Genomic DNA, 27,047 nt, shown 5'->3' on the forward strand with positions numbered 1-27,047 from the left:
TTAATGTGGATGTGCTACCCAACTCATCTCGGTTGATGGACTTGGGAGAAGGAGTCTAAGAGAGGAGTGTATCTGCGGATTCCTCTCTCCTTACTTCTATGGCCATCTGGAGTATGTTTGGAGGGAAGTATCCCAGCATGTCTTGTAACAGGTGTTCCCTAAGGCCAACTAACTCTTGTGAGATGTTTTGCTGGACCACAGAGAGGAAGGACTCGTGACTCCTGAGGGTAACATTTGCCTACAATTGGCCCACATGCCACAATATGTAGGACAATGCTTTCTCCAATGGCCCTAGGTGCACCCTAAAGGTGGTCCACCTTTCTGGGATCACAGCATCCTTTATCTATGAAAGCCATGCTGCCTGTCACCTCTCAAACCAGGAGATGGCTCTGATCATCCTCACCAGGGACAGCTTGATGTTGGAGGCCTCTGCCCTGTTGATGAAGGCGGGAATGCTGCAGTCGCAGGAGGCATAGCAGGAAGGGGGATGGGAAGTCCTAGGGAATGCTGGAACTGGACAAGGACTCATCACAGCCTCTCTAATAAAAATGTAGCCATCTTTTTTCATCTTCTTTTCTCATATAGGGTCCACTGTGACTCCTGCCAGCCTTCACATTCATTATACTTATTGTCTCTTGTACATTCTTCCCCTCTACACGAGATACATGTGGAATGTGGATCAATCGCTAAAGGGAACAAATTTACCACAAGGCTTATCTTTCCCTAAACTTGAGCTTAATATCTTCCTTCGTAGCCATACCACATGGAGGAGATGGACAACAAACCTAATACAGGCAGCCCCCGGTTATCGGCAATCTGGTTTTATGGGACTTGTCTAGCTACGAAAATCAGCAATTTTCAGCAACGATTTCCGCTTATTGGTGCCAATACTCAGGTATTGGCGCTGATACATACCTAACAGAGGTGCTGATCTCCAGTTATCGGTGCCAGTAAGCGCCGAAAATTGCTGATTTTCGCTTATCATCACGCTGTCAGAACGGAGCCCCCACAAATAATCGGGGACTGCCCATAGTGACAAAGGGAGGTTGATCATGTGGTTCACACATGACAAACAAAGTGAAAAACACCTAAAACAACCACTTATGCCCCTAAAAACATAGGAAGATGCACAGCATCAACTATCTTCAGCTACTGGAAGGCACTTAAAAGTCAAACAGCTGGGAAGACAATGAGCGCTCAAGAATTTTCTCATACACACGTAATGAACACGGAAGATAATGAACACTTAAGAATTTTCTCATACACGCGTAATGAACACCAAGAATTCTCATACATGTGGCACTCACAAAGGAAATCTCAGCAATGAAAAAATGGGGACACAGTGACAACTGTGAGCTTCAACGGCTGAGAACACTGTGGATGAGCTAGGCCACCTGAGATTGTTTGAGGGAACAGGCCTATACGATAGGACTGTTTTTTTGAGTCAGTGACAACCAAAGCATGCCTTGCCCAAGAAACTCCACTTATGAAAGTGTAGGCTTGTATCCCCGTCAAAGCAAATATATGTGTACATACATGTATAGTACACACACTATTATAAATACATGTACAATTTCTATCACAGGATTAACAACAAGATTTAAAATATGAACAGGGTATAGGGCCACATGGAAACAATGGAGTACAAGACCTCTCACATTTACTACTCTAAGGCACTGTCCCATAAACTACATACAGTGGAACAGAAAACTATAAAGAGTGCTTGGTTTTACATAAAAGGTCAATACATGAGTTATGTCTTCAGGTGGGAACAGTTGTCTAGGATTAACTCAGGTACTGGATTAACCAAGGAGGAGCAAAGGGCATTAAACTATCTAAAGGTAAAAGTTACGACTTTAATAAATTAACATTTACAAAATTAATATTCTGGCATGCAAACCCTAGTCAAATTTTATGGGGAATCTCAACTTACCAAAATTACTGACGGATCTACTTTTTGTTTAACCAAATTTACAAAAATTTTTTAGCAAAACCCAAGAAAGAAAGTCAATATGTAAGAGTTTTAGCAAAAAGCTGTCCTTTCATACAAACATTACCAAATCTCCTGAACTGAGGAATTAATATTCTGAAGGTCATTTTATTAGGTATATTAGACTTGAATGCTAAAAGTCCTAGTATATAACAGAATTCAAATAACTTCTTTCATCACAGATTTTAGTGTGAAACATTATTATCATTATAGTTTAATTCCAATATCATTATTATCATTATAGTTTAATTCCAATATCATTATCTAGAAATGAACTTAAATCCCTGGGTTTGATAAAATTCCAGCAATGCTTCTCCCTCCCAATTTAATTTCTTTCTCCAAATATATAACTACCCATAACATCCTGAAGATCAGCACCATCTACTAAAATGTGACCATTAAGGTCTCCGCCTATCAGTATCCCATCTGACTGTGGTACTTCTGTCACTGCATTACAGTCTTTGCAAAAACTCTACCTTTAACTCTTTCTGGTTGTCCTGATTGTGGCGAGTAAACCAAAAGTAATCAAAGTACCTTCTTTCCTAATAACATCTTGATCTTCACTATTGTCTCATTTACACCACTTCTATCAAACCTTCAGCCATTTCAGTGTTTGACAAATATGCCTACTCCATTTTATCTTGTATTATCAGAATTCCACCAGAATTTATACTTCTCTGCTTAACTACCAACAGATTTTGAGCCAGTTATAACTTAACTTCTGAACACAACAACTGTCCCTGTTTCTTTTTGTAACAGTTTCCATCACTACCCTGACTCTTCCCCACTACTGTTTCCTTGCATATAGTGCTCTTATTTACCTTGTTTTCAACTTCCTTAGAGGTTCCTCACACTGCCCACTTAAAAGGCTGCCATTCATGTTGAGAACTCACTTAAATTTTAGAATTCTTTATCTTTTTACAAGTATAAACCTTTGCTGATGAATTCCACCTATCTACTTTTCTCTTGGCTTAGCAATAGCTGCTGACTGGTCATTAACTCATTTTGAGTTTTATAATTGACTGGTCATTAACTCATTTTGAGTTTTGTAACTCACTGACTGGAAAGTTTGACAAGATTGAAAATGAAAAAGTAATATATGTTGTGTAGTATGATGTGTTGAGAAAGAGTGAGTTTGTAGACAACATGCCAAAATATGTATATAAGTCGGCAAAGGAAAAGTGCTCTACTGTACTTAGGAATATTGGGCAAGGCATCATACTGTCTGGCCAATCATAAACGGTACTAAATACAATTTATAATGTAAAAAATAATATAATGTACCTTCAAAGCTCTTTTCCATTTAGTTACAGTGCTATCATCAAGGGGTTTGGCAGCCCACTGACGCTGAGTTCGCAGAAAAAGTCCAAATGATTTGGCATTACATTCTTCTGCATTAGTGAATGCATTCCACAGTCCACCTGAAATATGACATTTTTATAATAAAATAAAGTTTTATATATACTTACCCAGTAATTACATTAGCTAAGAGTTTCTCTTGCCTCAGCAGCTTAGATAAAAAAATTCACAGGTTAGCGCTTCAATTTAGTGCAGGTGAATGGTCTCGCCCACTAACGAGAGTATCAGGAACTACTCGGCAAACATTAGTCATTACATTTATGCTTTATGTCCATGCGCGAGGAGGAGGGAGGGCTCGGTCCATAATTACTGGGTAAGTATATATAAAACTTTATTTTATTATAAAAATATCATTTTTATATATGCAACTTACCCAGTAATTACATTAGCTGATTCCACATTGAAAGGTGGAGGGGAATCATGGACAAATTCTGTTCCCAACCATTAATTATATAATGATTTGAGATAATAGATAAGTTGCCAGCATTGGTTACAATACTTGTAGTTCCTTGTTAGTTAAGAGAGCCTGCAGTAAAGAACTGCCTCTGGTTGTTGCTCAACTTAACCTGTAGCAGCGTGGCAGTAAAGCCAGGAGCGCTTCTACTTAAGTGGAACACTACGCAACGAAGGAGTACTCCGATGGCTGACGAAGTATAAGATTAAGCTTTGCGACGAAGGTGTACACCGATGGCCGACAAAGCATAAATAATTGCCCTTGCCCTGGGTGCAGTACCAATAAAAACAACCAGATATGACTGTCACTTGCACTGAAAAACTGACCATGACCCCTTCACTGACAGTGATGGGTGCTCCAGGTAAATTGTAACCTCCGGCTCTCACAAGTCTCGGCACCTTACTACAAGGTGAATAGATGGTAGGAGAGAATCCTATGCTTCCTTCTACGATGTCATGCCAGTTACTAATAATGATCACACGGTACTACCAGAATCTAACACTGTTTAACTTCCTTTGAAAGGTGAGTAGTGAAGATCGATTACACTTCCCGAAGGACACTTGTCGAATGAACATCAGGGACATACATTGCCTGAAAACTAAGGAGGTAGAAGCTGATCTGACATCCTTAGCCTCCCTAAAAAGGAACAAAAAGCTTTCTTACTTCTCAGTGTCTTGGAGAAGGTTGATTATAGACTGGACATCAGGGGCACACAGTGCCTGAAAGCTATGAGGGGAGGTTGTACTGATGTGTCTAGCTTCCACTAAAGGTAAGCCAATAGCTCTCCAGAAACTAAGAGTGGCGTCAGAAAAAACAAGTCCAATCACAAGAGAGGACCATACGTTCTTAGACGGAGGGTGCTAGAACACTAAAGGTCATGAAAACCTCCTATGCTTCCAATCCCTGGTGTCAAAACCTTCCTCTCTTCCATTAAGTTCTCCAGAGAGAGAGAGAAAGAACGGATCCAGGTCATGGAAGAGTCTTCGATCTCAGTAAAAATTCCTTTATTTCTGAAGTTATCAGAAAGACATGGCTGTCCTGATGAATTTTCTGATCCCAACAAGCTCTTAAATAAAACTGGAGAGGTCTCATGAGAAGTCTCCCTAATCTTACGAATTGCTCCAGAGAAGTCAACGTTCCCATGAGACTCATCCACTGAGTGGTGGAGCAAGAACGAAGTGATAGGAAGAGGTCTAACTTCCTCAGACAGTCTTCCACTCTTCTGAGTGACGGAGAAGCCCGAAAACTCAGAGTCTATCAGAACTCCCAAATAAAGAATCTTCTGAGTGGGAATCATTTGTGACTTCTCGAAGTTCATTGTTAGTCCTAATTCCAAGGTCAAGAGAAGAGTTTTGTAAGCACTTCGTGCACTGATTCTTCGTAGGTGATCGAATTAGCCAATTGTCCAGACATAGCGAGATCCTCACTCCCGCTAAATGTAACCAACCCCCCACAGGATTCAACACTCGAGTGAAGACTTTTGGGGCCTTCGAGAGACCGAAACAAAGTGCTCGAAATTGAAAGATCTGAGCCTCGAAAACGAAATGTAGACATTTCCTCGAATCCGGGTGAGCCGGAATATGGAAATAAGCATCCTGTATGTCCAGGGATATCTGTATTTTCACTAATTCTATTGCCTTTTTGTTCAGAAGAGAGGACACTTCCTTTGACAAGGCTGAATGCTTCTCCTAACCGATGGAGTAAGCTGTCAATACAACAGGAGTGGCGGTCAATGGCGGATTCTCCTTGAAGGGGATAGCGTATCCCTCTTTTAAAAACTTTGACTACCCACTGATCCGCTCCTCTTTTGCTCCATCTCTCCCAAAAGAGACAAAGTCTGACCCCCACAAGAGCATGAAGGACTAAATCCTCAGTTGCGAGAGGAAGATCTTGCGGAAACAAAAGCTGTTTATCCAGAGGGGAAAGCAGGAGGGCTGATTTCTGTGGGGTCGAAACCCTTTCCTGTAAATGAGACCCACAGTTCGCACTTCTTCAGGATGCCCCTGACATACAGGGCAGCTACTTCAAGTGATCCACCTCTGAGGGCTCTACCTGCACAAGAAAGACAATTCTCCAGGTCTGCAGCTTCAGCATACAAGAAAGGAGATTCTTGAAGCTTCTTGGCGACTGCTCCCAAACACCAGTCGAGAAAACTCCACACCTTGAAGGCCCTAAAAATACTCTTCAACAGGTGATCCATCTCCTGAGCTGAAAAGAACGTTTTTGTCGATGTGAGAGTCGATCTCTGTCCCGAGTCAATGAGTGCAGAGAAGTCTCCCTGGGAGGAGTCAGGCACTCCCAGGGAAGGAGCTTCTCCCATTGAATACGACAAGTACTGCATACGTCAGAGATGGGAGGGGGGAAAACACTAAAACAGGCCCTTCTTTGATCCCTCTTGTCAGAAAGCCATTCCTCTACTTGAAGAAGCTTTCTTCGAAGATTTAGAAAGAACCATCTTAGGAAGACTAGTCAAATCCACAGGCTGATAGTTCATCATGTAAGACAAGCCTGGAGAAGAAGGAGAGGACGGAGTCAAAAAATCCAGGAACTGCTGAAGCAGGCACTTAAGGAGTGCTGCATATGGCACAGCAGACATATCCTTCTCCTTTCTTCCTCAACAGAAGAAATCGGAGATGTCATCAAATCTGATCCAGGGGCAGTCTGCGCTGCAGGTTTCTGTAGAAGATGAAGGATATTATCCAGTTTTTTGTTGCCAAGGTTCGAGTGCTGGGTCCAAAGCAGAAGAAGGCTTATCTGAAGCTGCAAGGTGCTTGGAAACTTGACGAAGTTCAAGCATTATCAGAAGTTCGGCAGCTTCAGGGTGCTCTGACGAAAGAGAATGTCCAACCCTCTCAGAGCGCCTGACTGCATCAGGGCACTTGGCCGCATCAGGGCACTCGGTTGCATCAGGGTGCTGGGCCACATCAGGGCGCTGGGCTGCATCAGGGCGCTTGGCTGCAACATGGCGCCTGGCTGCTACAGGACACTTGTCTGCTCCAAGGCACTCAACATGACATCCCACCAAAACAGGATGTTACAAGAAAACAAGGCGCTTCGTGAAACTTAGAGCTGCTCGCCCGAGAGGTGTAAAGAGCTAGAACCCTCACTCCTGGTGCTGAGGAGAGGAGAAAAAATGCTCTGGAGTGTCTAAATTGCTGCACAAAGGTTGAGGACTAAAGGAGGGCTCCCTCATTCTCTTGTAAGAGAGATGTGGGGGACGGATCTTTACCCGAGAAGCGTCTCTGAGTGGGCAAGAATCCTCCGTAAAACAACGAAGACGACTCCTACGAGGCGGCGCTTCTTCAGAATTTGACAAAAGTCGATGCATTTCCGAGACACCTTTTCAGTGGCTGTCTCTAGTCACAACCTGGGATGTAACAGGTTGGACTGGGGCGACGACTGCCCATGGGCAAACCCCACTGACCTCGCTTTGGCTACCAGTATGCCTCCTCCCAGGTAGAGGGGAGTATGGCAGTGACCTGTGCCTAAGAAAATCAGCCGATGCACTTCCGAGACGCCTTTCCAGTGGCTGTCTCGTCGCAACAAGTTGGACTGACGAGACGACTGCCCATGGGCAGACCCCACTGACCTCCCTTGGGCTACCGGTATGCCTCCTCCCAGGTAGAGGGGAGTATGACAGTGAGCTGCGCCTAGGAGAATCAGCGGGACGAGCAGCTGCCCCCTCCACTACACATCCAGAAAGACGCCTTCCCAGGCTGTCTGTTGATACCTGGGACCGGCAACAGGCTCAACTGAGGGGATAAATACCCGTGTGTAACCCCCCGACCTCCCTTGGACTTCCAGTATGTCTCCTCCCAGTGTATGGGAGTATGACAGGGACCTTTGTCTAGGAGAATCGAGGGACGAGTAGACACCTCCTCCACTGCACAATACTTCACTATCACAAAATTAACATCTGTTAATCTAAAACAAGACTGGCAATGGCACGAGAAGGAAGCGAGGGAGCCAGGCGTGGGAGCAAGTGGATGAAATGGGCAGGAAGGTTAGCAATGGGAGAGAGATGAATTAGATGGCGCCAGGGTACCAGTAACTGGCGCCAAGCGCCCGAGAGCGAACGCTGAGGCGCCAGAGAGTGAGCCCCGAATGCCCGAAGCGGACGCCTAGCGCCCAATAGCGGGCACCAAGCACCCGAAAACTGGCGCTGAGCATTCTGCAGCGCTCTGCAGTTGGCGGCCGCTGAGCCAGTAGCTCGAGCAGGCGCCAAGCATTCTGCATTTGGCAGCTGTCGAGTCAGTAGCTCGAGCAGGTGCCAAACGCTCTGCAGTTGGCTGTCGCCGAGCCAGTACCTCGAGCAGGCACCGAGCGCTCTGCAGTTGGCAGCCGTTGAGCCAGAAGCTCGAGCAGACACCGAGCATTCTGCAGTTGGCAGTCGCCGAATCAGTAGTTCAAGCAGGCTCCGGGTGTTCTGCAGCTGGCAGCTGTCGAGCCAGTAGCTCAAGCAGGCGCCGAACGTTCTGCAATTGGAGCAGGAGAGCGCTACTGGGCGATCGTAGAAGAAGCTAAAAAATATGTAACTCTTTACAATTCCTGTCATACTCCGAAAGCACGTCGTAACCAAAACAATGAGCAAAATTCTCTCCCACTGTATTCCTGCCCTTACACATTTCAGTCTCTGCAAAGGAAAGTGTAATAATATGTTCAATTAATTTTTTAAGAACAAATTTATGAAGAACAGAGTACAAATATACCATTATCTCAATTCCATTAACATACATATCTCAATAGTCATTAAACATTATTTGAGACTCGCTGGTGCATTTCATTCTCAAAAATTCGGATTACACTTTTCAGTTCTCTGCAAAGGAAAGTGTAATAATATGTTCAATTAATTTTTTAAGAACAAATTTATACTAAAAAAATCGTTCCAGAGCGAATACAAGGTTACGTTTATTACACTAATCAGAAAAGGAAAGTTAACCTTTACATACCAAGATGATATCTACGTCTCAATTCCTGTCACACGTTTGAGATTTACAGTTATGCCTTTCAAAAACGAAAATATTGGTTGGGTAGATAACGCAACATCAATATTTTACGCTTAAGAAGAGGCAGCGAATGCAATACTGTAAGTTCTTTACAAAGGAAATTCAGTTTGGTAGCAAACATTATACGCTATTCAAGACGAAGTGCACACTGTATCATCATACATAAGTACACACTGTATCATCATACATACAAGTCCCAAATTCTAAATAAGACTGAGACTTGCGGATAAGAAACAAAATCATGTTACTGGTTCAGCAATGAACACAACGTTTACATTCACCGGTAAAGGCGAAATCGTTGGTTAAACTATGCTGTCAGTAGTTAAACGCTTGATTATGAGTTCGCTATTGTTGTGAAAAATGACAAATTAAACAAAACAATAAAAAACTGTCCTGAATGCTGTATGCTTGAAGGCTCCCGAAATCGGCGATAAAACATCACCAAAATCCGGTCTCTGACCAGCAAATTTAAGAACAAAGCTGACAAAGATGCTCTGTGTTGACTTGAGCATCAGCAGAAACATAATGACGAATGTTTGCCGAGTAGTTCCTGACACTCTCGTTAGTGGGCAAGACCAGTCACCTGCACTAAATTGAAGCGCTAACCCGCGAATTTTTTAATTTAAGCTGCTGAGGCAAGAGAAACTCTTAGCTAATGTAATTACTGGGTAAGTTACATATATAAAATCAAGTTTTTTAGATATACTGTATAAAGAATTTCCAATTAAGACTCAAACCATCAATCAAGGAACAGCAAATAAATGCAATTCCAAAGTAACAATATTATACCAAGATTGTATGGTTTTGGTACAATATTTCTCATGTAAATGCCATTTATATGAGAAAACCTCGAGGTAAAATAAATTATAAACAATCACTAAACAGATAGGTCATCCTAAAATATTTTACTATACTACAGGGTCAGGCAAAATGATCTGACACATTTGTAGGTTTAATAAAATGCAAATGAAGTAAAGAAACAAAAAAGTGTTTTTATTTTTGAAAAGTACATATAATGCCATTTTGTTTCATTATGTTTTAAAAATTAAATCAGTCAAATGGGATCCATTATTGTCCACACACTGTTGAAGGCGTTCACGAAAGTTGTCTATAACTCAGCGGGTCATTTCATGTGGAATGGCAGTAATTTCTTGACGAATTGCATCTTTAAGTTGTTCAACAGATCGAGGGCGATTAATGTATACCTTTGACTTGAGGTATCCCCAGAGAAAAAAATCGCACGGCTTTAAATCTGGTGAACGGGCGGGCCAACCGATGTCACCACGCAATGAGATCAAATTACCAGGGAACATCTTCCTCAAAATCCCCATCGCACGTCGAGAAGTGTGGGCTGTTGCCCCATCCTGTTGAAACCAAACATTGTCCATATCGTGGAGCATATTCAATTTTGGTCTGAGAAAAGTCTCTAGCATCTCACAATATCGATCAGAGTTCACATCATTTTGTATGGATGCATTTGAAGATCATTGTGAAGAATTCTTCGCAAACTTCTTTCGGAAAGTCTAAGAGCCTGGGCGCGTTTAAATGTGGAACGGAGTGGAGACTGTTGAACTGAAGCTCTTACCGCTGCCACATTTTCTGGAGTTCTGGCGGTGCGAGGTCGGCCAGTTGATTTTCGTTTCAATGCAGATCCAGTAGCTCTGAAGTTGGTAACCCATAACAAGATCGTGTTTCGAGCTGGTACGGGATCATGTCTACCAAGATTGAAGTGCAAGCGAACGCTCTTTGTGTTGCAGTTACAGATTCGTTTGTTTTGATAAACGTTTCCACAATGAAAGCACGATGCTCACCAGTCCAATTCATGGCAGCAACTGAAAAAGAAACTGAAAACAATGGCATTATAAAGAAACAAAACAAAAAACATTATATGAAAAAAAAATGGCATTATATGAAAAAAAAAAACTTTTTGGCATTATATGTATATTTTCAAAAATAAAAACACTTTTTGTTTCTTTATATATTTATATATATATATATATATATATATATATATATATATATATATATATATATATATATATATATATATATATATATATATATATATATATATATATATATATATATATATATATATATATATATATATATATATATATATATATATATATATATATATATATATATATATATATATATATATATATATATATATATATATATATATATATATATATATATATATATATATATATATACCATCACTAATCCAGCAATCAGTAATCCGGCACAAATTTTCAGCTAGAGTAATTTCTAATGTTTCCGCACTAATTTTCAAATTTCCCGGGTCGCTGCGCTAACTCGCTCGCTGGCCGCTTCGATTTGGTGGCACTGTGTGCTGCATCGACAAACTGGAGGTGTTTGTAAAAGCAAGCATGCTTTTGATGTTCCACTTTTTACATTTATTATTGTCTTTTGGCCTACGCTATGGTATATCGTATAGGCTACATATACGGTAGCCTAGCCTACATTATACTGAACTCTATTCACATATTAACAGTATTATACAAACATCAACATAACGAATGTGCATCTTTTTCATGGATCTTTTGAAAAGTTATGCTTTACTACACTGTATCCAATTGCATATATTCTCATATTGGTTTTGTATTATAAATTGCGATCAATGTTTTGTTTTGGGAATCAATAACACGGTGTTTATTTCGCCGCATTTAACTCAGTTCAGAGCGCTTTTCTTGCTTCTAGTAAGCGTAAATGAATATAGATACTTTATTCATTTGGGACAAAGATATTTTTCGTTATACGAAGTGTTTTTAAGTCGAACTATAACTTAAAAACATCTCGTTGTGAAATTAATTTTGCTATTTTTTTCGTTAATACAGTATATGACATTCGCGGGAATCGCGGCTGGCCGTTTTGGGAGCATGTTTGTTTTGTGTAAAAAAAAATCAAGATTCCGTTCGCTATTTTCTCTTGATTTCATCATAATATGAACTTTATGTATTTATCTTTTATCAGCGTGAAAACACCAGTAATTTGTATTCTTTCACGCCCAGTAGTTTTGATTAAAATACATTCTCTCCAATTTTATTTACAGTCGAGTTTCATCCATGTTACCGATGCACGATAATTTATAGTCATTAGCAGCTTGAACGTTCTTTTCTTAGTTTCAGCTACAACTTGCAGCTTAAAGTTACTGTAGCAGTATATTTCCTTGCCGATCTTTTCTCCAAAGCGAATAAGGGGTAGTGTAAAAACTATATCAGTCCTATTGTACAGTACTTAATGTCATTTGTAACATAACTACAGTAATAAATTTAACCATACGATGGTTGAAATACAAGCAAAACAGTTGTTATCCGGTACGATTATTAGCAAAACAACAGTTTCCCGTTCGGTTGTTTATGGCTGTATGCATTTACGCAAGAGTATAACGTTACTAACAATACTTTTATCATTCTCTTTTACCTTTTTAACTAGCAGATGGAATAAAGAGATGGAGGAAAAGAAGTTGATCTATTGTAAGTTGGTCTCTCTCGCTGCCTGCACCTGCGCGAAATCTAAAAATATTTCCTAAATATTTTCGTATCGGTATTAATTGCTAACCCCATCATAAACTCGAAATATCGTAAGTCGAATTATCGTAACTCGAGCACTACCTGTATTTGATAATTGTCTTTCTTTATTAACCAACTTGTACTGATTTATGGGATATTTTAATTCTAGGATGAGGTGCGTAGCTACTGAGTTTCGTGTATTCTAGCCTAATATATGGCTAATCCGCACCCTCTAGGTCCCAGTGATGCCGGATTAGTGATGGTCAACTTATATATATATATATATATATATATATATATATATATATATATATATATATATATATATTATATATATATATATATATATATATATATATATATATATATATATATATATATATATATATATATATTATATATATATATATATATATATATATATATATATATATATATATATATATATATATATATATATATATATATATATATATATATATATATATATATATAAACATTTCCACTTTCATACATTATTTAGTTACCATGACATTTCTATCAATATTGGCGTAGCCATTAACTTATTCTTAAGAGCCTTACGGATTTGCTCCCCAGGTTTCCTGGAAAAAGAAACTGAACTAATCCATAAGCAGTTGTCATCTTTAAAGTACCCTGACCATATAATTGGTAAAGCGATCTATCAAGCTAACATAATCTTCTACCGCCCCCTCAAAACAAGACTAGAGCCGCCCAACAATAAAATCAAAATCCCACACCTGGACAGGATTAAGACATTGACAAAGACACTTGGAAACTAACCCTTTTGCTTTTACCTACCCAAATCCCTGATTATTGTCCAACAAAAGCCAGTCCCCAGAGACACGAAGAGTATACAAAATCCCTTGCCTCGACTGTGACCAATCCTACATCAGTTTTACAGGCAAATCACTCCCCAAGGGATAAATACAACATAATTATTCAGTATGGTATGGCCAACAGAGTTCAGCTATTTTTAACCACATAAACAACCTTAATCACAGAATAAACTGGAAATTGTCACATATAATTTGTAGCAGCAATTGTCGGTTCAAAAGCCAGATGGTAGAATCAGCATTGATTAAACAAAGAAATATGAACCTCTCAAAAGGAGCTTGGGACTCAGATATTATGGATAAAATCTTCCTCTAACCATTGATTAAGAAGATTAAGGAGAAATTGTCACCTGGATTGATGTAACGGGTGACCTCTGGATTTCTTGGTAAAAATACCACTTTTCTGTAACTCTCATTCATTCATTATCTGCCTGTAGGGAGACAGTTGTTCTCTGAAATATATAGCATTAACTTAATATATATATACAGGCAGTCCCCAGTTATTGGCGATACAGTTTTACGGCGCTTGTCTAGTGGTGACGATAACAAATTTTCAACACATATTCTTGGTTATCGGCGGCGCTGGTCCCTGGTTATTGGCACCATTATCGCCGATTTTTGGTTGTCAGCGATTTTCAGCTATCATGCTGTCGGGAATAGAACCCCGCCAATAAAAGGAGACTGCCTGTATATACATACATATATATATATATATATGTGTGTGTATGTGTAACTGTAATAGCCACAATGCCCTCTTAACTTCTCAAATTCTTTGTGCCTTTTTGGATATGCTTGTCACTACAAAACCTTAAGATCCAAGTGAAAAAAATATGAAGAGATTATGATGTCCGGTAGCAGGAAATGACCCCCCATTACAATAATCACAATGAGGGCAAGTTGTCGACCTGACCATTAGAAGAATAAAAGTTTACTGCCTCTCATTCCTACATATACCTGTTGTTTTCAGATATGTTTATTAGAGCTGGAATACTATAGACCCATCCTTGCCATTGTAGCCAAGTGGGCAATCGTTCTTATTGCTTTTTAGGCTGAAATATATATGTACAACCTACTGGTGCCACAATGCCCTCGTAACCTCTTAAAATTCTTTGTGCTTTTTTGGATAAGCTTGTCACTACAAAGCCTTAAGATCCAAGTGCAAGAAATATGAAGAAATTATGAAGTCCCGTACAGTAGTGGGAAACGAATCCGTGTTACCATAATCACAACTAGGTCACTTTAAGAGGTCATTGTTGCTATTACAATTACCTATGTATCCGGTAAAATGTGACCAGTAGATTCTACATATATATGCAGTCAACCCGCACTATTCGCGGACTCGCCTATTTGTGGAATTTTTCTGTAGAACCTATCTATAAATTATTAGCGGGAAACTCACTATTCACAGACTTTTTGTTTTTTTTAGAGCAATACAGTTATCAGTATTTTTATATTATTTACTATAATAACATTAAATAATGTACAGTAATAATAATCCTACAGTACATATCAGGAGAAGACCCTCTTTTAAGCAGATAATGTTAAATGAAATTTCATGTCACGCATAAGGAGCGGTATAATTCCATAGCAGAAACTTACACCAGGACATCATCTCCCATGATAGAATTATCAAAAACACCACGATAATTGTGAGAGCCCCAGACTAGCAACGTCTACAACTACTAGAGGCGCTCCCCATCAGCAAGAGAAGCCCTCTCTGAATACAATTCAGGAAGTGCTCTTCCTTCCCACAAATATAAGAAAGGCAATAATGCCAAGACCTGCGACGGACACCAGAACAAGCAACACCCCTGGCCTAGAAACACCAGATCAGATGAACAATCCTGCCACCAATGGGAACAGACGTAGGAGAACACCAGGCTTTGAGTCACGCAACATCATGCACCACCCAGTGATGCCACATCCCTATCCCACCAGTCAGTGAGGCTACAGCAGTGTGACCTTCATGCCTGAAAAGTTGGCTTGAAGAAAACTTTCACCAGCCAATAGGAGACCAATACCCTACCCCACCCAATCAAAATTCAGCAAGAGGCCTACCCCTTGCTGACTCCCGACTATGCTAATGTAGAATAAGAAAAGACGAAAGAATTTATTTCGCATTTTTATATCCTAAAGGTTATAAGCATGAAACATAAAAGGGAAAAAATGATTCTTTCAAATGCTATTCCCTGAAACATAGAGCCAGTAGATTAATGAACTGTTTCATTTCATTCAGATTCATGTCATATCATTTTAGTACACTTGATATTGTAGGCAAACTTTCTATATATTCATCTAGAAACTGAATGGAAAATCTGTTTGTTACTGCTACAAAGTGCTCCATGACTTCATCAGCAAAAAAGCATCTAAAAAAAAACTCCACAAGGTTTCCCTTATCGTGAACACTAAATTTCACATCTTTGGGAGAACAAAAAGTAAAGGGACCTCCACTGGGTTTCCCTTACTGTGAACAAAAAGTTCATGGAATCTGCAGCAGAGAGAGAGAAGAGTTCAGAGAGAGAGAGAGAGAGAGAGAGAGAGAGAGAGAGAGAGAGAGAGAGAGAGAGAGAGAGAGAGAGAGAGAGAGAGAGAGAGAGTAATTTTTGTGCTGAATATGGAAAAGGCGCCGTTATTTCTTTTCATCATAGTCATCATCATTCTCTGCAACGGGTAGTGATAAGATCTCTTCAGGCAAATGATTTTTCTTTTGCTTTAGATCACTCATTATGGCGGGAAAAATGGGATCAAACAGAAAGAAATCAGTTTAGCAATGAATGCCAAAAGCGTAGCGGGAGGTGGAGGTCATTGTCCTCTTGTCAGACTCTTTTTCCCTACAAAAAAGTTGCCACTCACAGCTAATTTAGCTCATGGTGTTACCAACTGACATTCCTACAATTAGTATGAGGGAAGAGCATTTCGCCTCTGAATTCAGTAGTGCACTATCCTTGAAAGAGGTAGGATGTGCTACTTCGTTGAAGGTATTGTGATATGGGATGCAGCCAACTGAGATATGCCATCGGTACGCTTAACACATTAATAATATGCTTTTATCTTACTTTACGGGTACTGTTTGTTTATATAAATATACTTTATAGCAAAACAGAAAACGTAACGACTTCAATACTATGAGAATAAACGACTAACTTGACTAGTTGTCACAATTCTGTAAGACATTCAATTAATTTGTATTAAAGATTTATCTAATTTGTATTAAACATTTTACAGATATTTTGCTATGTTTACATTAATATTAATATTTTAAAATGAGTAGATCATTGCTATAAGCTCCTTCGAGTTGTATATACTGAAGAGTAATAGTTTTAAAACGGTAATCGAAGATGACTTTGGGTATTTTGGGATGATGGTTTGGGGTGTATTTTTGTTTGAACAATTACATTAGGCAGTTAACTGTTAAAATAAGCAGTTATAAGCATTTTACAGTGGTTTAAGGGGTACAGGGTATAAATATACCTGTACTTTATAGCAAAAACATGCATTCACGTACATATACAACAATATACAGTGAACCCTCGTTTATCGCGGTAGATAGGTTCCAGAACTGGCCGCGATAGCTGAAAATCCGCGAAGTAGGGACACCATATTTACAGTATTTATTTAACATGTATTCAGACTTTTAAAACCTCCCTTTACATAGTACTGTTAACAAACCACCCTTTACAGTAATGTACAGATATCTACAATACATACATACAGTACACAGGCACAAATGATAAGCAATAAAACAGTAAGTGAACATAAAAATAGAAAGATTGTTATGGTGCGTACTGTACAATTGTACAGTATTTTACTCACCACGATAGAGTTGGAAGTTACAATAAAGCCCTCCTCGTATGTACTGTTAACAAACCACCCTTTAATGTACAGAACACTTAATGCATGTACAGTACCTAATCTAAAACAGGCACTAATATTACAATGTTAGAATATTAAAGTATATAAAGAAATAAAGATTGTTACTGTACCCACCATGAAAGAAGTTGAAGAAAAACTTGAATGATGATGGCGATGAATTTGCTGCACAGTAGAAATGATGATGATGAAGCTGATGATGTCTTCTACTGTGCAAGGCCCTTTGTTGGCCGAACAGGTTGAGCTTCAGACTGTCATTCGATGGGCCAGAGTTCAATTCCTGGGGCCGGCTGATGAAGAGTTAGAGGAATTTATTTTTGGTGATAGAAATTCATTTCTCGCTATAATGTGGTTCGGATTCCACAATAAGCTGTAGGTCCCGTTGCTAAGTAACCAATTGGTTCTTAGCCACGTAAAATAAGTCTAATCCTTCGGGCCAGCCCTAGGAGAGCTGTTAACCAGCTCAGTGGTCTGGTAAAACTAAGGTATACTTCTTCTACTGTGCAGCCAATGATTGTATTTTACGTCTCTTCAGACTGAGGTGTCTTTTCCTGGGACACCTCTTCAACTTCTTCCTGGGACACTTCTTCAATTTCTTCCGAAGGCATAGTAGCAGGAGGAACTGGCTCTTTTTTGCGAGGCTGGAAGAACATTGTGATCGGAAGTTGCTGCCGCTGCTTCTTTTTTCGATCGAAGAGCATCCTGTAGGGAGTCATGTCTTCATCGATTTTGTTGCAGAACTGCAGAGAACGAACCATATCCTCGTCCCATTCTTGTGACAATTCTTTCAGCTCCTTCGCTAGGTTGCAGAGCTTGGCAAGCCGTTCTAATGTTAAGCCTGTTTCTTCGACAACTTCTTGGGTCTCTTCCTGTGGTTCATTTTCTTCCTCACTGGCTGATTTTGTCAGGTCTTCGAGGTCTGCGTCAGTTAGCGGCTGGGAATGGCAGTCCAACAACTCGTCAACGTCTTCCGTCGTCATGTCGCCAAACCCGTCACCTCCAATTATCGCAGCCAACTGCACAGATTTCTGTACTGCAGAGTGTTGAATCTCGGCAGGCGTAAATCCCTCGTCGTCGTAAACAATCTCGGACCACAACTTCCTCCAGCTCGTGTTAACGGTAGCAGGTTTCATTTCTTGCAGTGCCTTCTGGATGTTCTGAAGGCATGGCAATTGTGTACTGCCGCCAGTACGCCTTCAAATTGAATGTTTCATCCTCATCTTCTTGGGCGGCATCCACACACGCAACGAGGTCCGCCAAGGTATTCTTCGTGCAGAGGGCCTTGAACGCCCTGATAACCCCCTGGTCCATCGGTTGAATTAAGGACGTTGTGTTGGGTGGCAGGAACTCAACCTGAATGCCCTCATGCGAAAGATCAGTCGCAGAGAAGGATCTTAAATGGCAAGCCCTTCTCTAAGAGATATTTACTGACTTGTGGGATAAAACACTGGTGGAACCAGTTGGAGGTCAGCATCTTCGTAATCCATGCTTTTGGATTCTGCATCCAATACACGGGAAGGAGATTCTTATTTTTATTTTTCAAAGCACGAGGGTTTTTCGACTTATAAATAAGCCCTGGCTTTAGCAAAAATCCCGCAGCATTGCCACACATCACGAGGGTAACACGATCTTTGAATGCTTTAAAGCCAGAGGCTTTGGCTTCTTCTTTGAACAGGAAAGTTCGCGATGGCATTCTCTTCCAAAACAAACCCGTCTCGTCCATATTAAAGACTTGTTCGGGCTTGAATCCACCTTCAGCGATAATATTCTTGAACGTCTCATTCGCGTAAGTTTCAGCAGCAACCGTGTCAGCGGAAGCAGCCTTGCCATGCAGGGAAACGCTTTTCAGGCCGAAGCGTTTCTGAAACTTGGCGAACCATCCTTTGCTGGCGGTAAAACGTCGTGTCTGAGGCTGGGAATCAGTGGATGTCCCTGCTTGAGGTTCATCTACATCATCTTTGTCGTCTTCCTCTTCTTCTTTAGCGTGGTCGCCATCATCTTGAGGTTCCTTTGCCGCGAAATTCTCATACAACCTCAAAGCCTTGGTTCGGATGGTGTTCGTATCCAAGGCTATTTTCTTCTTCCGGCAGTCGGCAATCCAGATTGACAAAGCACCTTCCATACGGACGATCGTTTTATTACGAGCCATAACAACTCGCTTTGCTGACTTGCTAAAGGTGATGGCAGCCGTCTTCCTAATCTTCGCCTCATCCTTCTTAATGTAGCGAACGGTGGATTCGTTCACTCCAAAATGGCGGGCCACGGCCGCGTAACTTCTCCCTTCCTTCAACATATCGAGAAGTGTCACCTTCTCAGCAATCGTCATCATTTTCCGTTGGCGTTTAGGCTCAGTACCAGCCTTAGCAGAAGCAGAACGCTTGGGGAGCCATTGTAGGGTTAAACAAAGTTAAAAAAAGTTCAACTTCAAACACACACTGTCACGCACAGCACTGGTAATGTAAACAGCATCTATCTACCGAGAGAGCGGAAATGAAGTGGCGCGAGAAGATGCTGCGGGTCAGAGACAAGGGAAGCTGCTGGGTCGGAGAAACAGTCAAAACCCCAATCACAGGCGAGATTACAAAACTTGGGAGCTGATTCGTCATCTATCACCAATGGAACCAATCACAGCCCATCTTACATGCTAGTTTCAAATTCAAATATACTTTACACTATTTTATGCTTTTTTGTTGTAGTAGTATAGGTTTATTCGAGATGTGATTTTTGCAACAAACAATATTATTGGATGCAGTACAAAAGATTCATGAAAAGATGCACATTCATTACATTTGTATTTTATAATTAGTATATATGTAGCCATCAGCAGCCTTACACCATTCAAATATGACAATGTCAGACTGCATCTGATTAGTGTTTCATGTTCAGTTTAATTTTACTAGTACTATAATGAATTATCGTATGATCACATTCTCTTTTTGTTTAATTTCATTTTGTACTGAATTATATGTCATAATGCAATGAACCAACAGTACTAGCAGATATTAATAATTATTAATGGAATTAATGAAATATTTGGGTCTTCATATATCGCGACTATTTTTGAAATTTCCGGAAAATCCACTATATATTTTCTCTTATAATATACATATGTAATGGAAAAAATCCGCGAAGTCGTGAATCCGCGATAGTCGAACCGCGAAGTAGCGAGGGTTCACTGTATCCAAGTTTCTTTTATGGTGGGGTAGGCTTGGACACTTTAATCCGTTATCTCGGTGAGCTACTGTATATATATATTATATATATACGCAAATACTTTTTTTTTTACACATTTTCCATTACGAGCTTTAGGCGACATAGCGGGTACTTGAGCTGTTTCTATAAAAAAAAAAAAAAAAACTGACAAACATAAATCCTCTGCATCACAGTATAATTTAGGGGGCAAGTTAAACTTAACAACAGTTTATTCAAAATGTCTTCCGCAAGTGGGTACTTTTAAGACCTACATATACCATGAGCACATATTGCACACTGAATGCACATTACCAAGCAAGTGATAGATACCGCTAGGACCCGGTCTAAGGGACACTGAACCCAAAAGACTACCAGACCCTGCATGAAAGGAAGTCCGCCACATCCCTATTTCTCTGGATCTAGCCGCCAGCAAGAGCCAACCAAGGGTTTTACCTTTGGATTCGAGTAACCCACCTGAAATTTCTTACCTTTTCTTTTTCTTTCACTCATCGTGTGTGCTCTGCTTCGTGCAGAGTGCCATTCCCTTTTGTTTCAAGCAATTGGTTTGTACGACTACCAGTGTCGTTCTTCAGAACCTCTGGCACCCAGTGCCACCAAGATAAGTCCTATGTTAATACACAAACGGCACCTGTGCATTGAGACAGAATGCCAACAATAGCGTGTCCACCCATGAGGATTTTGCTAACCAAGGACTGCTCCAATAGTGTGACCTTTGAACAGCATGCTCAGCCACAGTGCCACCTTATTGAAAGGTGCCATTCCAGCGGAGTGTCACCAAAGTTATGGGACACTTCCCCCAAATTGCTCTTTTAATTTCCAGGCCATTTTAATATGACCTAACCTACCAGAACCATGCTGGCAGAATATTACCAAATCTTCATGAATCTGGGGAAGGAGGCAGGTTTCACTGGAAAAAGAACTCACCAGGTGGGCACAGGCACAACTAGATGCCTTACTCCAAAAGGAGAAACAAGGAAGAGGGGAGCAAAGACAGTATGAACTGGAAAAAGAGGAAAGACAGAGGAAGGTGAGAGAAGAACAAAGGAAGGAGAAAGAAGAGCAAAGAAGTATGAATTGGAAAAAGAAGAAAGAGAACAGGCAGACAGGGAAGAGCAAAAGAAGAGAGAGAAAGAATGAAGAGCATCGCACACCAGCAAGAACAATGGCAGTATGAACTAGCGCTGAAGGAAAAGGAGCTTGAGCTGGAAAAGGCTTGAGAAGACAGTGATGAGGCTCTAGCCCAACAACAAATCACTAACCCCACACCTAATCCTCCTATACCTAGTATAAATTCACTGGTACCAAAGTGGAGTTACAACAAGCCAGAGGCGTGGTTAGAGGTAAAAGCGCTTTTTGGAAACTAGAGCACCACAGAGACAGAGAGGGCCTTACTTTTCTCCAAACATAAGGAAGGTAAAGCAAAAGCTGCCATCTGCTTGCTGGATAGTGGTAAAGGGAAACATGGATGAAGTTCAGAGGGTAATAACTAAGGGTTATGAGAATACACTGGAAAAATGGAGACAGCGGTTTAGGGGCCTCCCGAAAGAAATTGGTCAGACCTGGGCTGCATGGGCCTATCACCAGACCCTGAGCTGGTCAGCGCTAGCTCTACTCCATGATGTGCACTGAGTTTGAGGACCTGTTTAACTGGATGATGCTGTCAGATTTCTTCCAGTGTGCTCCTGGGTACCTCGCTGTGTACCTCAACGACAAGCAACCCAAAACTCATGGAAGGCTGTCGTATGGCTGACAATTGGGAAGCCTATAACCTGTCTTGCAGCACATCTCACCGGCACACAGTGCCACCCGGACGTCTCTCAGAGCCAGCTCACCCGAAGAACGGACTCCCTGCCAAGCCTCCAGTATGTAACCACTGTCATAGAAAGGGCTATTCAGAATCTGAGTGCTGGGGGGAGAACTTGCGCTGTCCTCTAGACGGGCCCCAGTCTTCTTTGAGGCCGTGACCTCTCTGGAAGACTGAGCAGGGGACCTCTTCTCTGTCTCGCCAGGTGTCCGGACCTGAGAGACCAGTTCACCTTCCCGGGAACCTTGCTTGACACTCATAGAAGTGCTAGCAGGAAGATTTGAAACACCTGGTTGCCCGGACTCTTTCTCCCGTCCTGTGCCTAAGTCAGTACGAAGAGAGGTCTCTCCGGTACCAGACCAGGGTACTCGGGTCTCCTTAGAAACCCAGGTACTCAGCGCAGCTCGTGAATGAGTGTCTGACACAGTGCTAGCCTTAGAACCAGGCTTTTTCGGCACAGCGGTGGGAGTGCAAACCGTGGTCTGCATGCCCTCTGCCCCCAACATGAATGACCCGGGGGTAACAAATCAATTACCTGGCACGTGGGCCGGGAAGAGCCGATGAGAGATCTCACTGCCTTCCCTGTGGAAGGAGGCAACCCCTTAGAAGTCTCGGGGCGAGACCTCTTGGGGGGAGAGACAGCTTCTTCTTCTTCTTCAGCTGGCGAGCCTCAGAAGAAGAAGAAGAGGTAGCATACGACAAGGACGACGACACCTTCCCAGACCTCTTCTTTGTCATCATCTTCAGGATGGCAATCAGGTCCCCCATCCAAGAGGGAAGAGCAGAAGACGCAAACGCAGCCAGGGAAGCAGGAGCAACCCGGGTTGTGGAGACGTTGGTGATCAGGCCAGCAGCTACCCAGGCAGTGGAACAGCGCGGGAGCCAGGGAAGCCAGGAGCTGGTGCATGGGTAGACGGCACGGGTGGAGCATGAGCAGGAGTCAGGCCGGGCCGAGAGTCAGTAAATCCAGGAGCCAGAACAGGAGTCGAAAACGAGTGTGGGTTGGCAACAGCAGGCACAGAGATATAAGGCACCAATAACGTGACCATACTGGAGGGGCCAGGCAGAGATAACGGGGCCAGGAAGCCAGGAGGCAGTGGCATGGCATTGGATGCAGCAGGAGCAGCTGATATCTGGGTGCCCAGGTGCGAGCCCACCGTCACAGGCAGCTTGCTGAATGACGTCATGGTGACGGTTGGTTTGGTGGACGTGGTAGCTGCGTGGGTCGTCACAGGAGTGCCGGACAGATGCAAGATCAGGCCCTCCAATGATGGAATGCCAGGAAGACCAAGGTGCAGCCAGGTATATATAAAGTCAGAGACCTGGCCACAGAGACACGCCTCCACTGCCAAACCTGAAGGCAAAGTCGGGCCAAAAGAGGAAGCCTCTACTCGCTCTGGGGGAAAAAATCCCCGCCGCCCCCCGAGCGAGGAGAGGCCCCAGAGAGGATGCCCTGATCGTCCGCTCCTACGAGTGATGAAGCTATTGCACTTCTTCCCTCCCAACCCAGGACATACATGCTGGGGGAAGGAGGGCCTACTGGGTTTATCAACATTCATTATAAAAACAAGGAAAAACAAGAAAGATCCCACCGGGAAAAATAGCTCAACAGCAGTCAGGACAGAGAGTGAGAAACACGTCTGCAACGCACGACAGCCGAAAGCAAATTGGAATGTTTACATCCGGGCAGGCGGTACTCCCGCCTCCCGGACAGTAGTTAACAAACTAACCACCTTGTTCGAAAGTTCAGTGGCTGCTTCCAGCTCTGCTAAAAGTAATTCCTAATGTAAAGGACCAATAGTTTGTACAGGATCAGGCAAAATGATCTGACACATTTGTAGGTTTAATAAAATGCAAATGAAGTAAAGAAACAAAAAAGTGTTTTTATTTTTGAAATGTACATATAATGCCATTTTGTTTCATTATGTTTTAAAAATTAAATCAGTCAAATGCGATCCATTATTGTCCACACACTGTCGAAGGCGTTCACGAAAGTTGTCTATAACTCGGCAGGTCATTTCATGTGGAATGGCAGTAATTTCTTGACGAATTGCATCTTTAAGTTGTTCAATAGATCGAGGGCAATTAATGTATACCTTTGACTTGAGGTATCCCCAGAGAAAAAAATCGCACGGATTTAAATCTGGTGAACGGGCGGGCCAACCGATGTCACCACGCAATGAGATCAAATGACCAGGGAACATCCTCCTCAAAATCCCCATCGCACATCGAGAAGTGTGGGCTGTTGCCCCATCCTGTTGAGACCCCATCCTGTTGAGACCAAACATTGTCCATATCGTGGAGCATATTCAATTTTGGTCTGAGAAAAGTCTCTAGCATCTCACAATATTGATCAGAGTTCACATAATTTTGTATGGATGCATTTGAAGATCATTGTGAAGAATTCTTCGCAAACTTCTTTCGGAAAGTCTAAGAGCCTGGGCGCGTTTAAATGTGGAACGGAGTGGAGACTGTTGAACTGAAGCTCTTACCGCTGCCACATTTTCTGGAGTTCTGGCGGTGCGAGGTCGGCCGGTTGATTTTCGTTTCAATGCAGATCCAATAGCTCTGAAGTTGGTAAACCATAACAAGATCGTGTTTCGAGCTGATACGGGATCATGTCTACCAAGATTGAAGTGCAAACGGAACGCTCTTTGTGTTGCAGTTAGATTCGTTTTTTTTGATAAACGTTTCCACAATGAAAGCGCGATGCTCACCAGTCCAATTCATGGCAGCAACTGAAAAAGAAACTAAAAACAATGGCATTATAAAGAAACAAAACAAAATGGCATTATAAAGAAACAAAACAAAATGGCATTATATGAAAAAAAAATGGCATTATATGTACTTTTCGAAAATAAAAACACTTTTGTTTCTTTACTTTATTTGCCGTTTATTTAACCTACAAATGTGTAAGATCATTTTGCCTGACCCTGTATATCGTGTTAGAACAAATATGCTATTTCCAAGTTATAAATGTTTTTTCAAATTTTTTTTTTTTTTTTTTTTGTAAAATTACAGCTCACACAGTACCATAACAGATGAGAAATAAAATCAGTAACAAATTCTCAGCATATTTATTGTAAAACATTTACAACACATCCTTGGATGGGAATGGTGGACAACATTCCCCTTCGACATCTCGAGGCAAACTGATCTTTCTGTCCTGTATCCATTAGCTATTATAGTTGCTGTAAGAGTTGCCAGGAGTCATTTATTGCCCATGGAAGTAATATGAAACACTTTTCCCGCAAAATTCATTCATTGTTCATACCCGGAATTTACCCTAAGGCTATAAATAGTCGTCATTTGACAACGCCTGCTCACAAAGAGTTAATAGTTTACTGCCTTTTATACTTCAAACACCAAATACTCTTTAAACTATCATCCTAAAACACTTTAATATAATTTCAAAATCATCTTACAACATTACCCTTAAAAATATATGGCTTACAGCTACGTGTGAAAACTAATCAAGCTGCTCCTATATTCAGACATAGCCATTTTCTCTCATACAGTTTTAGTTTTGTATTTTTATTTTTGTGATACAGTAACTCATATTTCGATGAGAGAGAGAGAGAGAGAGAGAGAGAGAGAGAGAGAGAGAGAGAGAGAGAGAGAGAGAGAGAGAGAGAGAGAGAGAGAGAGAGAGAGAGAGAGAGAGAGAGAGAGAGAGAGAGAAAATACAACTCACCCTTCTGACTAGTATACACAAAGCATCAGTGCTACAAGCTCTGTGGCTAGCTACTTCCAACCCCTCCAGACAATAGCGTGATATCATGGAGCATATATCAAAGCAATAAAAAATTTGTAACCCATACATATGTATGCATGCACTCACTCGGAGATGGTTTTGTGAACTTCCTGGAGTTTTAGTTTCATATTTTTAAGTTAATGATACAGTAATTCATATTTCATTATAGGATATACTTGTATACAGTACAGAGAGAGAGAGAGAGAGAGAGAGAGAGAGAGAGAGAGAGAGAGAGAGAGAGAGAGAGAGAGAGAGAGAGAGAGAGAGAGGATTGCCTTACATTAAATAATAAGTTAAATTATTCATGAATTATTACAGAGAACGAGAGAATAACTTGAAAGAGAGAGTCAGGGGGTGAACTGATATTATGTTTACATGAACTGTATACCTTAAATGATAATCCTAAAACACTTTACAGTAATATTTTAATATTTCAATATCACTAATATTTCAATATAATTTCTGAGTGGCTTCTATGAGGTGAGAAAACCAGTTTAGAGAGCTGGGGAGCGTTCACATTAAAGAGAAAGAAAACCGGTTGATTAGCAGGGGAAAGCTTACAAACCTGTTTCTTTCCCCAGGCTTACATGGCTCTCTCTCTCTCTCTCTCTCTCTCTCTCTCTCTCTCTCTCTCTCTCTCTCTCTCTCTCTCTCCAAGTTAAGAAATACATGTATTTAAATGAATTTAAAAAAAAATACATTTTATTGATATTTTGCTGTTTAAATTAATATCAATATCTGAAAACTAGTAAATAATTTTTTATAATAAAAAATGTATTTAATCACAAAAATAATATTCGACGATTATAACAAAGAAGAGGACACGGCTTTTGGAAGAAATGGAGCAGTTACTGGTCATGTGGATGGAGGACCAGATACAAAAGTATATGCCACTCAGCCTCTTGACCATTCAAACAAAAGCGCACTTGTTTTTTGAGGAACTAAAGAAAAATATGACATATGTTTGCTGACGAATTTTTCAGAGAGAGAGAGAGAGAGAGAGAGAGAGAGAGAGAGAGAGAGAGAGAGAGAGAGTGTGTGTGTGTGTGTGTGTGTGTGTGTGTGTGTGTGTGTGTGTGTGTGTGTGTGTGGGGAACAGAGGGGCTGGAGAAAACTTGTTTGCAAATGTGAAAACAAGTTTACATCTTTGTATATTTCATCCGCAAATTACTCAGTGATTGTTGCTTGTTTTAGTTCAAGTACA

At 41.1% G+C, this 27,047-nt stretch overlaps 1 protein-coding gene across 1 annotated transcript in view; it reads right to left on the reverse strand.

The window, feature by feature from the left end:
- LOC136833816 (probable endonuclease 4) overlaps positions 1 to 27,047 on the reverse strand; it is a 134,463-nt gene that overhangs the window by 78,923 nt on the left and 28,493 nt on the right. The window contains exon 4 of the mRNA XM_067096106.1: positions 3,275 to 3,411. Coding sequence (XP_066952207.1) covers positions 3,275 to 3,411 — 137 coding nt within the window. The remainder of the gene's footprint in view (positions 1 to 3,274; positions 3,412 to 27,047) is intronic.

This window comes from Macrobrachium rosenbergii, chromosome 4 (genome assembly GCF_040412425.1).
Source record: "Macrobrachium rosenbergii isolate ZJJX-2024 chromosome 4, ASM4041242v1, whole genome shotgun sequence".
NCBI lineage: Eukaryota > Metazoa > Arthropoda > Malacostraca > Decapoda > Palaemonidae > Macrobrachium > Macrobrachium rosenbergii.